Consider the following 12095-nt stretch of genomic DNA (forward strand, 5'->3'; position numbering starts at 1 on the left):
ATTCCACAAGCAGTGTCCGCTTCCTCTCCAGCTGTAGGGAATAAAACACTCAGAATAAGGAAGTACAGCACGGAGCACCAAGGATTCCATACGAGGCCCCAGAACCAGGCCCAGTGTTTTCCTTGCAAACAGCGAGGACCTCCTAATGAACGGACAGGGACTGGTGCTGGCTGCTTACAGCCGATGACCACAGAGACAGACAAGCCATGGTGTTGATGTTCTCTACCTCTTCTTGCCATGGGCAACTCTTGTTTATTGCTTCCTGCCTCCTCTTCCCATCCTCTTCCTTTTTTTTTTTTTCTCCCACATATATTTCTGGCCTACAATTCGTAGGAGTAACCTGGAACCTCTGCATCTTCCCCCATGCACTCCTCCCGCAATGCCTACCTTCCTGAACCAGCATTTCCACTCTTAAGAAGTGCTGTTCCTGTGTCCAAACCAACCAGGGATGACTCATTAGTCATCCATGAGGCCAAATGGCAGAGGTGGGCAAGGAATGATTGTGGTACGTATAGTAGCCCTCGGCACAGCCTTTACAGTCTATGAAGAAGGGCCTTGGCTAAGCAAATGAACAACATAAAAGAGAGGCCAGAAGTACTTAAGGCAATTAAAAGCACAAGCTGCTTTTAAGCACTCAACACTATTTTGAAGAGAAGTAGTCTGATTACAAATGACTTTTATTAAATCACTAGACAGATAATCACAACGGGAAAAATGCAGAACAGAATTTCAAATTCTCATGGAATCCAGACTTTCTGGAGCCATGAAGGCTGGAGGAACCCCTGAAACTATTGCTCTGAGATAAGCTTTAAACCTTAAACCTAAAATATCCCCTGAAGTCTTCTTAAAATCAAATAATAGTTTAACTTAACTAGCAAAGAAAGTCAGCCTTGAGCATTGTGCTCTTTGAAGACCTATCTATATGGGATCAAACTGACAACACAACTCGAAAGATTAGATAGGAACCTTAGGGGACAGTGAATGTATGTTAATGGGATAGGAACAACCCAGAAAAGGAGGGTGAGAATGACCGCACAACTCGAAGAATGTAATCAGTGTCACTGAATTGTACATGCAGTAACTGTTGAATTGGTGTATGTTCTGCTGTGTATATTTTCAACAACAACAACAAAATAAATTATTTTTTTAAAAATCACTACACAGAACCTGTATTTGAGCAAAACTCTGACTGGGTGGCACAAATGGTGAAGTGATTGACTGGTAGCCAAAATGCTGGTTGTTCAAACCCACCCTGAGGCACCTTGGAAGACAGGCCTGGTGGTGATCTGCTAGGGAAGCCCTATGGAGCAGTTCTACTCTGCACAAACGGGGTCGCCATGAGGCAGAATAGAGTCAATGGCAACTAACAACAACTGCTAACCTTTAATTATAATTCACATTTTAGTTATTTGGAAATGACTTGATTGGAAATTCTATAATTCATATTCTTTAAGAATTCACACTATTCTTCCTCCCAGGGATCCACATTCATGAAGTCTGGCTCTGAAAAGAAGAAAAAAAATCCCAAAAAGTAAGTAGCCACTGATGTAAAGCCAAGCCTGGCTCTTTACATGCTAGGGAATGGATCTGTGTGCAGGAGCCCACATGGGTGCACGTGGGAAAGCACTTTTGGCTCTTTCTTCAGGTGGTGCAAATAGTTAACATGCTCAGCTGCTAACCAAAAGGTTGGAGGTTCAAGTCTACCCAGAGGTGCCTTGGAAGAAAGGCCTGGAGATCTACTTCTAAAAATTTAGCCATTGAAAACCCTATGGAGTACAGTTCTACTCTGACACATATGGGGTCGCCATGAATCAGAAGCGACTTGAGGACAACTGGTTGGTTTGGTCCCTTAGGCTGGTACCCATAATTCAGCATACTGAATTTTCCTAAACAAAGTACATTTAATAAACATTTTCCCTCCTACAATCCAGCTGTGGTAGATCTGTGCTTATCCATGAACTTGAACTGCTGGGCACACACAGCTGATGCACATCAGGTATAGCAGGGCCACCCCAGATGAGTGTGCCAGGAGATACTTCAAGGTGGGGACTTGCCTCTGGAGCAGGCTTTATCTGAGCCCAGTAATAAAAGCCATCTGGATCCCTTCTTGCCAGGACCCATGTGTCAGCAGCATCTCTACCTCTTCCCTGCCAGCCAGGCTCCTGCCATGCTGGGTCAGCAATGTGGAGACATGGGTGATAAGACACATACCTGGGGAAAAGAAAGTAGAATTAGAGGGTGGAGAAGACCAAGCCCTAAGAACATCAAGAAGCAAGATTCACAGTTAGCTCTGCAGAGGCACAGTGTGCACATGGCATACAACAGTTTATGGAGCAGAAATCCATGTGAAAAGTGGTAATTGATGACTTCCAGTAAGATAAAGTGGACTGTGGGAGGGGCAGAAGGAGAAGACAGTGCAGGGAACCATTGTTGAAGGATTGACAATATGTCAATCTAATTGGGTCAAAGTAATAAAAATGTAATTAGGCTGGATATATTCAAGTTAATTTATCCTGGTTCAGAGACTAGACAGCAGACCAGGAAAAAGTGCAGTTAAAGTATTAAGGTAAATCCTAAGGCGGTGTGTGGGATTCCAGGATGAGGAGTGGAAATGCTGAAGGAGCAAAATTGTGAAACACTTGGCGCTATGAGTTCAAGGGGATGAGGAAGTGCTCGAGCTGGGGCAGCACAAAGGAGCTGACTAAGGGGCTGTGAGCCAGAAAAAAGAGAAGCTCGTTCTGAGAAGTTTTGTGGACAGGGCGGAGCCTGAAGAAGCTACTAATTCAGGTTTCTGTGGAAGCTCATTACTTTGTGGGCAGGGGTCTGAGGCCTGACTACAAAGGATGCTTAACTCTGGCCTTGAACTGGATGGTCCACATAGGTGAATCAAGAAGGGCAGCTTTACTTGCAAGCGGCCACCTAAGATGCATCAATTGGTCCCAACCCACCTGGAGTAAAGGAGAATGAAGAACACCAAAGACACAAGGAAAGTATTAGCCCAAGAGACAGAAAGAGCCACATAAACCAGAGACTGCATCAGCCTGAAACCAGAAGAACTAGATGGTGCCTTGCTACCACCAATGACCACCCTGACAGGGAACACAACAGAGTCCCAGATGGAGCAGGAGAAAGGTGGGGTGCAAAACTCAAATTCTAATAAGAAGACCAGACTTAATGGTCTGACTGAGACTGGAGGAACCCCAGAAAGTGTGGCCCCTGGATTCTCTATCAGCCCAGAACTAAAACAATTTCCAAGGCCAACTCTTCAGACGGATTGGACTGGACTATGGGACATAAAGTGATACTCGTGAGGAGTGTGCCTCTTAGCTCAAGCAGATACAAAAGACTAAATGGGCAGCTTCTGTCCAGAGGTGAGATGGGAAGGCAGAGAGGATTAGGAGCTGGTTGAATGGACATGGGGAATCGGTGGAAAGGAGGAGTGTGCTGTCACAGTATGGGGAGAGCAATTAGGGTCACATAACAATGTATGTATAAAATTTTTGTATCAGAAAAAATAAAAAGAAAATAGTAGCCACTTGACTACTCAAAAGGAGCCACGAGGCTCTATCCTCTGTAGGTTCTCTCCTGAGAAATAAATGCCAGTGTCTGTGCCAACAAGAGGCGGCTCAGGGCTGGGGAGGGCTTCCAGTCCTTTTGGGCTCAGCAAAGTAACACACCCATTAAACCATATCAGAGTGTCTTCATCATTGGCATCCCTCCTCTAAAGGGGCCACTTGGCTAGGGCATGTACATCCACGTCTGGGCAGTAGGTGAGCCACTTTCCAAGCCATGCCCCCTCCCCCCAACCCCCAATGGAGCAAGGAGAGGCTGGAGGTCATACTGTGAGTGCTGGGGCAGGTGGGCAGTATGGGCTCATTTCCATGAGTTCAGTGGGTCCCATGTAACAAATTATTAATTGGAGGATTGTTATGGATTGAACTGTGTCCCCCTAAAATGTGTGTCAGCTTGTCTAGGCCATGATTCCCAGTATTGTGTGATTGCCCACCATTCTGTCATCTGATACGATTTTCCTGTGTGTTGTAAACCCTACCTCTATGATGTTAACGAGGCAGGATTAGAGGCAGTTCTGTTACTGAGGCAGGACTCAATCTACAAGATTAGGTTTGTATCTTGAGTCAATCCCTTTTGAGATATAAAAGAGAGAAGCGAGCAGAGACACATGGGGACCTCATCCCACCAAGAAAGCCGTACCAGGAGCAGAGCACATCCTTTGGACCCGGGGTCCCTGCGCTGTTAAGTTCCTAGACCAGGGGAAGACGGATGACAAGGACCTTCCCCCAGAGCCGACAGAGAGAGAAAGCCATCCCCTGGAGCTGATGCCTTGAATTTGGACTTTTAGCCTCCTGGACTGTGAGAGAATAAATTTGTTAAAGCCAAAAAAAAAAAAAAAAAACGGCAGCTTTACAGATCCTGCAAGCTGGTATGTCCCTCAGCTGGGCAGTCTGAACTGAGTAACATGAACAGGAGTCCCTGGAATTTACCCAATTTGTATGTCCTTATGAGGAGCCCTGGTAGTGCAGTGGTTAAGCACTTGGCTGCAAACCAAAAAGGTCAGCAGTTCAAACCCACCAGCTACTCCACAGGAGAAAGATGTGGCAGTCAGTTTCCATAAAGATTACAGCCTTGGAAACCCTATAGGGCAGTTCTACTCTGTCCTATAGGGTCACTATGAGTCCGAATTGACTCAATGACCATGGGTTAATGGGTATAGACTGAAGTTCCTTTGCCCGCTTGCACAGTAGTATTCATACTTCATACAGGTGACTGAGGATACAATTTAGGAAAAATCAAGATAATTGAGGGATACCGAAGGAACCTGAAGAGGGACCTCTTCCAGTTGTTGGTTGTAGAAACTCTAGTTTCTCATGCGGTGCCAGAAGTCGTCTCATAGTTGATAGTAAAATGAGCTAGAACACTTTATAACTGGGTGATCCCTGATGGCCTCTCTCACACACACCAAATGTGATAACCACGACTCTGCTACAGGGCAAGGCAAAAGCCAGGTCAGCCCTTGAGGTCACTAGGAGTGTGATTTAGGCTGGGGTACTATACTCACTTGCCTATGTTCAGGCAAATCACAGCCACAATAGTAAAGAACTCCTTCAGCCTTCCCAACATGCAGGTTCTCTCCTTCCTGGTAGAGAGGGAGCCAAGAACAAAAAGGAAAAGGAAAGGTGCAAACAATTCCCTTCAGCCAGAGGTGCAGAGACAGGTACCTTGTGAGGAGGTTGTGCCTGGTGAGCCAGGGAGCTCAGAGGGCAAAGGGACAGGTGAAGGACAAGTCCCAGGGAGAAGCAGCACGGTCCCAGCAAGGGGCCTTCAGGGTTGTTGTCATGCTACAGTATTTGGGCAAAGACATCCCAGGCCCTGTGGAGGAGTCCAGGGCTTCAAAGAATCCACCTGAGAACACCAACACCATTACCTGAGTGGCGGCCCACAGCTGAGAATGCCAAGCAGAGTGGGGTTCAGCTCTGCAGGTGACCTGCCCACGCATGGCTCACCTTATCTCACAGTCACTCAGTTTCCTCTTTGAATCACCTGTCTCAGAAGACACCCTCTCAGGAAATAGGGGAAGGGTTGGAAGAGCTAGGGCTGTGATTTTAGGGAAACCCAGCTTTAAATCCCTTCTGCACAGCTCACTGGCTGTGTGTTCACTTCTCTCTGAGCTTCAGTAACTGCTCAGGAGATAATATATGTAAAGCACCTGGCACAGAAGTAGCTCAATATATGTTCATTTTTTTCCTTCTTCCTCCTCCCCAGTGGCAAGGACTCCTGGGAGGGAAAGACCATTCTTCTCTTCACAAATCCTAACCCTGATGACAATCTGGCCCCTAAGCCAAGCCACAGACTCCTCTCCTAACCCAAACACCTATGGGACTAACCCTGGCCCCAGGTCAAACTGAGAACCCAGGGTCTAGCCACCCCAAAACTGTTCACAGACAACAGCTGCCACCCAAGGTCCAAGATCAAACTCTGCTGCCCCAGCCCACCCAAGCCCTGTCAGGGTCTGCCCCTGCCCAAGTGCATAAGTCTGACCCCAAAGGGACTTAACCCACAGCCTTAAACTCCCGGCCTCCACCTCAACTTCGGTTCCTCCCTCTGACAGTTAGGGCTCAGGACCTCAGCCCAACTGACTTCTGGTTGCCAAGCAGGTTGCCATGGATGCAAGTCAGCAGGAACACGTGGCCAAGTGAGTGTACTGAGCATGTGCAGAGGGGTGACAGGAGGGGCTCTGACTCCTCTGGGGTCTTGAAGGGACTGGGGCAGGGCATGGCAGGGCATTTGCCCAGAAGGAGATCTTGAGAGCCGTGGGGGTGGGGGTGGAGGAGGTGGTTCTCTATTGCTCTTTTGAAGACCCTGGGAGGGAGGGGAGGTTGAGAGAAAGGCCAGTGTAGCCTCAGTTTCAAAGGGCAGGCTTCTCCATTTCCAGAAGAATAGTCACATTCAGAAACCCTCATGGATCTCAGGGGAGTCCTGTGAAGGAGAGAGCTGACCCCGACAGAGACTAAGGGCTGTCAGTCTGCCTCCACTCTGGGCAGGAAGGAGACAAGGGGGAGGGGCAAACCACTGGCTGGCCTAGGGACTCTAACACAGAAGTTTTCTGTAGTTTCAAACAAAAGAACCCAAGGTGTGGGGATGCTCTGTAACAGACAGGATTCTGCTGAGGAGACGAGGTGTGGTTGACCACGTGTGTGGTGGGGCAGTAGTGACAAATGGAACAAGTCCAGATTCTGCTCTGGTTGTAGGACTTGGGTCAGCCATTCCACCTCCGCAGATCTTGTGAAATGAGAGGGTCTCTATATCCTCTAATCCTCAGACATTCTTATTCTTCATGTGCATATTCAGATGGCTCTCATTAGAGCAGTTTTCAGGGGTTATCTCTCTATAACAAGACAGCTGGGAGGGCTTTAGGGAAGAGGTGAGTGTGGGCACACACTCCCATACAGCAGGGAAGTGACAGGGCATTCCAGCGTGAGGAATGACCTATGTCCTGGTGGGCACGGGAGTCCTTATTCAAATGTCCATAGGAGGAGGCTGCTATTCTGTGACATCTGACAGTCATTGTGTGCCCGTTATGTGTCCGGCACTGTGTTCAGTGGAGAATACCAAAAAAGTACGTAGGCGACATCTATGGGTGTTTCCTCCTCATTCGTTTCTCCCTTTCCCCTAGTTTCCTGTTTCTGCAGGTCCCTGTGGTTAGGAAAAGCTGACTGGACCCTCAGCTCCAGGGGTAGAACCTGTGCCAATTAGCACATCCCACCCCTCTGGCCACAGGGACTGGTTAGGGATAAGCATGTTCTGAGCCTCTCCAATCAGAATGAATCCCAGGACTTTTGCTGGGAATCCTGGGATATAGACTCTGTCTCTGCTTCTGTACATAAATAAAAAATTACGTAGTTCTGGGAGATTCTCACAGTCATTTTGGGACCCTGAAGCTATCCCTAGAAGGAAGACAGAGAGGATAGACCTAAAGAAAACAAGTTCTTGAAGGCAGCCCTACTGCTAGAAGTTTCAGTTATGAGTCCATAAATTCCCTTTATTGAGTAAGCCAGTTTGGGTCAGGTTTGTCTTTTTTTTTTCTTTTTTGCAGCAAAAAGCATCTTAACTGATGACTGCCCTCATGGAACATAACTTTGTATGCAGGAGAACGACTGTGCCCAGGGCTGTGTATGTAAAGGCTGAGTTATTTGCTGCACAAAGTTAGAGTTAGAGCCACAAAGATCAATGAAGACTCAGGCAGTGATAGGATTCCTGAATAAGGCAGGTGGGATTTGATTGTGGAGGGGAAAAGGAGGATGACATTCTATGCATTTGCAAGACTATGATTTTCTTTTCTGGTGGAATGAGGTGTCTAGGAAATCAAGGTGGATATTTGAGATGGGGCCATATTGCAGGGAATTTTGAAAGCCAAGCAGATAAATTTAAACAACATGGTAGTCAAAAGGAAGTCATTGTGGGGTTTGAGCTGCAGAGGGACATAAAGTGCTTTAAGAAAGAACATCAGAGTGAGGCTACAGTCAGTTGAAAACAGAGCATAAGGGGTCGAAGAGGAGACTATAAAAATGACCCAGACATTAGGTGACAGCACTGGAATGGGTAAATACATACATACATATATATATATATATACATATATACATATTTAATTACACTTACCTGATTTGATACCTTTTGCTGGGTGCTAGGAATATCAGATTAATAAGACTGGTCCCTATCTTCAAGTAACGGCAAGGGTGGGAAATTAGGGAAGAGAAATGACAGTGGAGATGGGTGTGACAGTGTGGAGAAAATCCTGACAGGGTTTGGTGACAGATGGGACTGATTTAGGAAATAATATTGGAGTTATTATTCCCTCTCCATGAGCATAGAGAATGTGACCCAGCTGGAGCTGGGCTCACAAGGACTCACAAGGACACATCAACTGGGCCCTGAGGTATAAAGACAATAGCTAAGATAATCTTGGAAAATATCTTTTAGGGAAACTTTCACATAAAGCCAATCAAACCTAACACAAAAGACTTCCCACTTTGTCTTTTTCTATTAGCATTTAGTGAATAAAAATTTGTTGGACCAATGAAGACCCTCCTGACTCTCGTTACTGAAACCTGTACCAATGATTGTTAAGAAAGATAATTCAAAATGTAGGATTCACAGTTTCTAGCCAATCTGAAAAGGCTAAGCTTTCAATGGTTTTGTCCATTTGTAATGTTAATATATACTGATGGCTCTGTAACTGATCTTTGGACTTGGGCATACATGGCTGTGGCAGCATGCTTGTCTGTTTTCCCATTCTTGCCTACTCTGTAATATTCTTTGGACTCAGGCAGACATGGATCTAGCAGCATGCTTGTCCGTTTTCCCACTTTTGTCTGTTCTGTGATATTTCCTTGGACTCAGGCAGACATGGCTCTGACAGCTTGGTTGTCCTTTTCCCACTTCTGCCCTTTTGAATATATGCTGAATAAAACTTTCTTTTTACTTTACTAAACTTTATGATGTTTTTCCCCTACAAAAGGACCTGGGAATTAACAGAGAGGATAGAGCTGAAGCTCCACCGTGGAAACAGACATTTTGAAGGCAGACTCCAAGATATGCGGCAGCGACTATCCTTCGTAGGTGTGAAGGAAAGGCCAGGCAGCTGCAGGTTTTCTGGCCTAGAGGACCTGGAGAATGGTGATGTTATGGACAGAAGAAGATAACAGTAATAATAAATAATGGTTATGAATACTTATGTGTCAGGCACTATTAATCCTCATAATAAACAATGGGGTAGTTGCTGTTATTATCACTCTCATTTTGTGGATGAGGAACTGAGACAGAAAGGATGTAGCAGAGTCAGAATTTAAACCAAGACAGTTTGATTCCAGAGCCTGCCTTCTTAACCCTTACACACTAAGCTGTCTGGGGAAGTCTTCTGCATGCAGTAAAAATGTGACTCTGAAACATTTTCAAATGACAACAAGACCTTGTAAATAATTTTTGCTTTCGCTCCAAGATACCTTCCCATCATGACATGGGTAAAGTATAGATTCTTGTTAACTCCAAATAATAAAAACCATCAAACTTTGACAAATCAAGGGAGGTTCATTGTGACTGCTTAGCGTGAAGCATCTGCAAAGTGCATGAGAAACGTTGAGTAGTCATTAATCATAATTTACAATGCCATTGTGAGAGCTTCTCGCAGCTGAGACTCTGGCCAAGCATGTGAGAAAGACAGGATGGGAGGGACAGAGAACCCTGGGCCCCCTTGCCTCCCTAAAACTCTTGAAAGAGATGACTAAAACTTAAGACACATCTTCTCAGTCTACATAAGGTAATGTACAGTACATCTCAAATCCAGGTAAGCAATAGCCACCATAGGTTAACATTTGAACTAGCTGCCCACACAGAAATTACTTTTAGGAAAAACTATTGAATGATGCTGTAAGAGACCCCATTTTGTGAAATTATTTGTTTCCATTTGGAAACACTGAGTCAAACGATTCTAAAAATGGGGTCAGTGTGGCAGCTGGTGGTTGCTGTTATGGAGAGCCCTTTCCCAGGATTATTCTTGGTCTTAGCCTCTTCAGGGTACAGAAGAGACTGCAGGTAATTAATGTACTTGATTGCAGCCCTGAGGGTTTCCACTTTGCTGAGTCGTTTCTCCAAATACTCCTCTGGCAGATGATGGCGGAGTCGGGCATAGCCTTCGTTGACACACTTCACCCGCTGCCTTTCTCGCTCATTCCTTTTCCGGATAAAGGCTGGCCCGTAGGAGTATTCACACCTTCTGTAATTTGGATAAGGCATTGGGAAAGAGAAGGTGCAGGGGTCACCATAATTTTCCATGATCATGGAGCCACTGGAAAAAGGCAGCAATGGCAGCTCTTCAGAATAAGGGGATGGCACTGGGGCCTCAGGGTACAGGTGGAGAGTGACCATAGGGTCCAGATAGAAGGACCGGGTCAGTGGTAAGTTGGCAGAATCAGAGAAGACAGGCAGTTTGTCTGGCAGATTAGAGTAGCTTCCATTGTCCATCATTCCCTCTTTAACCTGGAAATATAACCAAGTTTATTAATTTGGCCAGATCAGACGAGAGTAGATGTCATTTGCTTTTAAAGACTTCTGCTTTGATGAAAGGTTTCTGAGTTCATTCTGAAAACTACATGAGGTAACGATATTCTGTGGGTAGTAAGAGAAGATTTTCAAAGGAACACAGAAACATTGTTAAGTAACATTGAGTCACTCTGTGAGAAAATTAATCCTTTTTCAATCCTTGCGATTAGAAAGATACAGCCTGAGTCTCGTGATAGTGTCTTCCACATTACTCTAGAGTCTCCTATGGTGCAGTGGTTAAAGCACTCGGCCACTAACCAATAGGACAGGAGTTCAAATCCACCAGCCGCTCCGTGGGAGAAAGATGTGGTAGTCTACTTCCGCAAAGATTACAGTCTGGGAAACCCTATGAGCAGTTGTACTCGGTCCTTTAGGGTTGCTATGCATTAGAATCAACTCAGTGGCAATGGGTTTGGTTTTTTTTTTTTTTGCTTTAGTATCTAACTAGAATTTAATAATATTTTTACTGTTAACTTTTCTTTATTGTTAATTTTACTGATTTCACACTTAGTGATATAAAGTTTCTTTTAAAAATAAATCTACTTGAGTAAAAAATGTGAATGATTTAAAGAAAAATATTAAATAAATAATAATACAGGTGGAACACAGATGTGATGAAGATTGTGAAGGTTTACGCAAATAACTGAAGTTTGGGAAACACTGAAACACTACAATATTCAAATACATGTTGGAGAAATGACAAACTAGTTAATGATCATGCAACTTCACAGGCATAAACAATACCTGATATGCCAGAGGCAAAATCAAAATTAAAAATAAGAAAGGAATTATTGACTTTTAAAAATTCACTGTAACTTTCTGGAGCCACTGAGGTGGGACAAATGCCTAAACGATTGCCCTGAGATAATTTTTAAACCTTAAACCAAAAAATATCCCCTGAAGTCCTCTTTAAACCAAACAATAGCTTGATTAGTAAAGAATGTCTGCCTTGAACATTGTGCTCTTTTAAAGAACTATCAATATGGTCTGGAGCCATGGAGGCTGGATGAACCCCCAAAACTATTGCCTTGAGATAATCTTTAAACCTTAAACCAGAAATGTCCCCTGAAGTCTTAAGACCAAACAATAGTCTAGCTTAACTAGTTAAGAATGTTGGCCTTGAGCATTGCGCTCTTTTAAGATCTATCTATATGGGATCAAATTGACAAAAGCATCTCCAAAGGTTAGAGAGGAAGCTTAGTGGGCAATGAGTTTATGTTAATGGGGAAGCAACAATTTGGAAAAAGAGGGTGAGAATGGTTGCACAACTTGAAGAATGTAATCAATACCACTGAATTGTACACGTAGAAATTGTTGAATTGGTGTAGGTTCTGCTGCGTATATTTTAATCAACAAAAAATAAAAAATTATTAATAAAAATTCACTATACCTTTAAGTGAGAAACTCCCCTAACTCAATTTACAAATTGTTACTTACGCAGAACTTTAGATATGTTGAATAAAGTGCATCTGTTTTAG

At 44.5% G+C, this 12095-nt stretch overlaps 2 protein-coding genes across 2 annotated transcripts in view; both read right to left on the reverse strand.

Moving 5' to 3' along the window:
* CUNH11orf16 (chromosome unknown C11orf16 homolog) overlaps positions 1-5440 on the reverse strand; it is a 10500-nt gene extending 5060 nt beyond the window's left edge. The window contains 2 exon segments of the mRNA XM_023736918.1: positions 1981-2211; positions 5238-5440. Coding sequence (XP_023592686.1) covers positions 1981-2211; positions 5238-5440 — 434 coding nt within the window.
* A 4556-nt stretch (positions 5441-9996) lies between these two features.
* Positions 9997-10827, reverse strand: ASCL3 (achaete-scute family bHLH transcription factor 3). The gene has a single exon (XM_023736563.1). It carries the CDS (start codon positions 10540-10542, stop codon positions 9997-9999), a length of 546 nt encoding a protein of 181 aa, XP_023592331.1. The 5' UTR covers positions 10543-10827.
* Between the last annotated feature and the right edge of the window lie 1268 nt (positions 10828-12095).

The sequence above is a fragment of the Trichechus manatus genome, unplaced genomic scaffold (genome assembly GCF_000243295.1).
Source record: "Trichechus manatus latirostris isolate Lorelei unplaced genomic scaffold, TriManLat1.0 scaffold00006, whole genome shotgun sequence".
NCBI lineage: Eukaryota > Metazoa > Chordata > Mammalia > Sirenia > Trichechidae > Trichechus > Trichechus manatus.

Bases quoted from the DNA above. Each gene is read 5' to 3' on its own strand.
- ASCL3 (XM_023736563.1), bottom strand. From the start codon at position 10,542: ATGATGGACAATGGAAGCTACTCTAATCTGCCAGACAAACTGCCTGTC.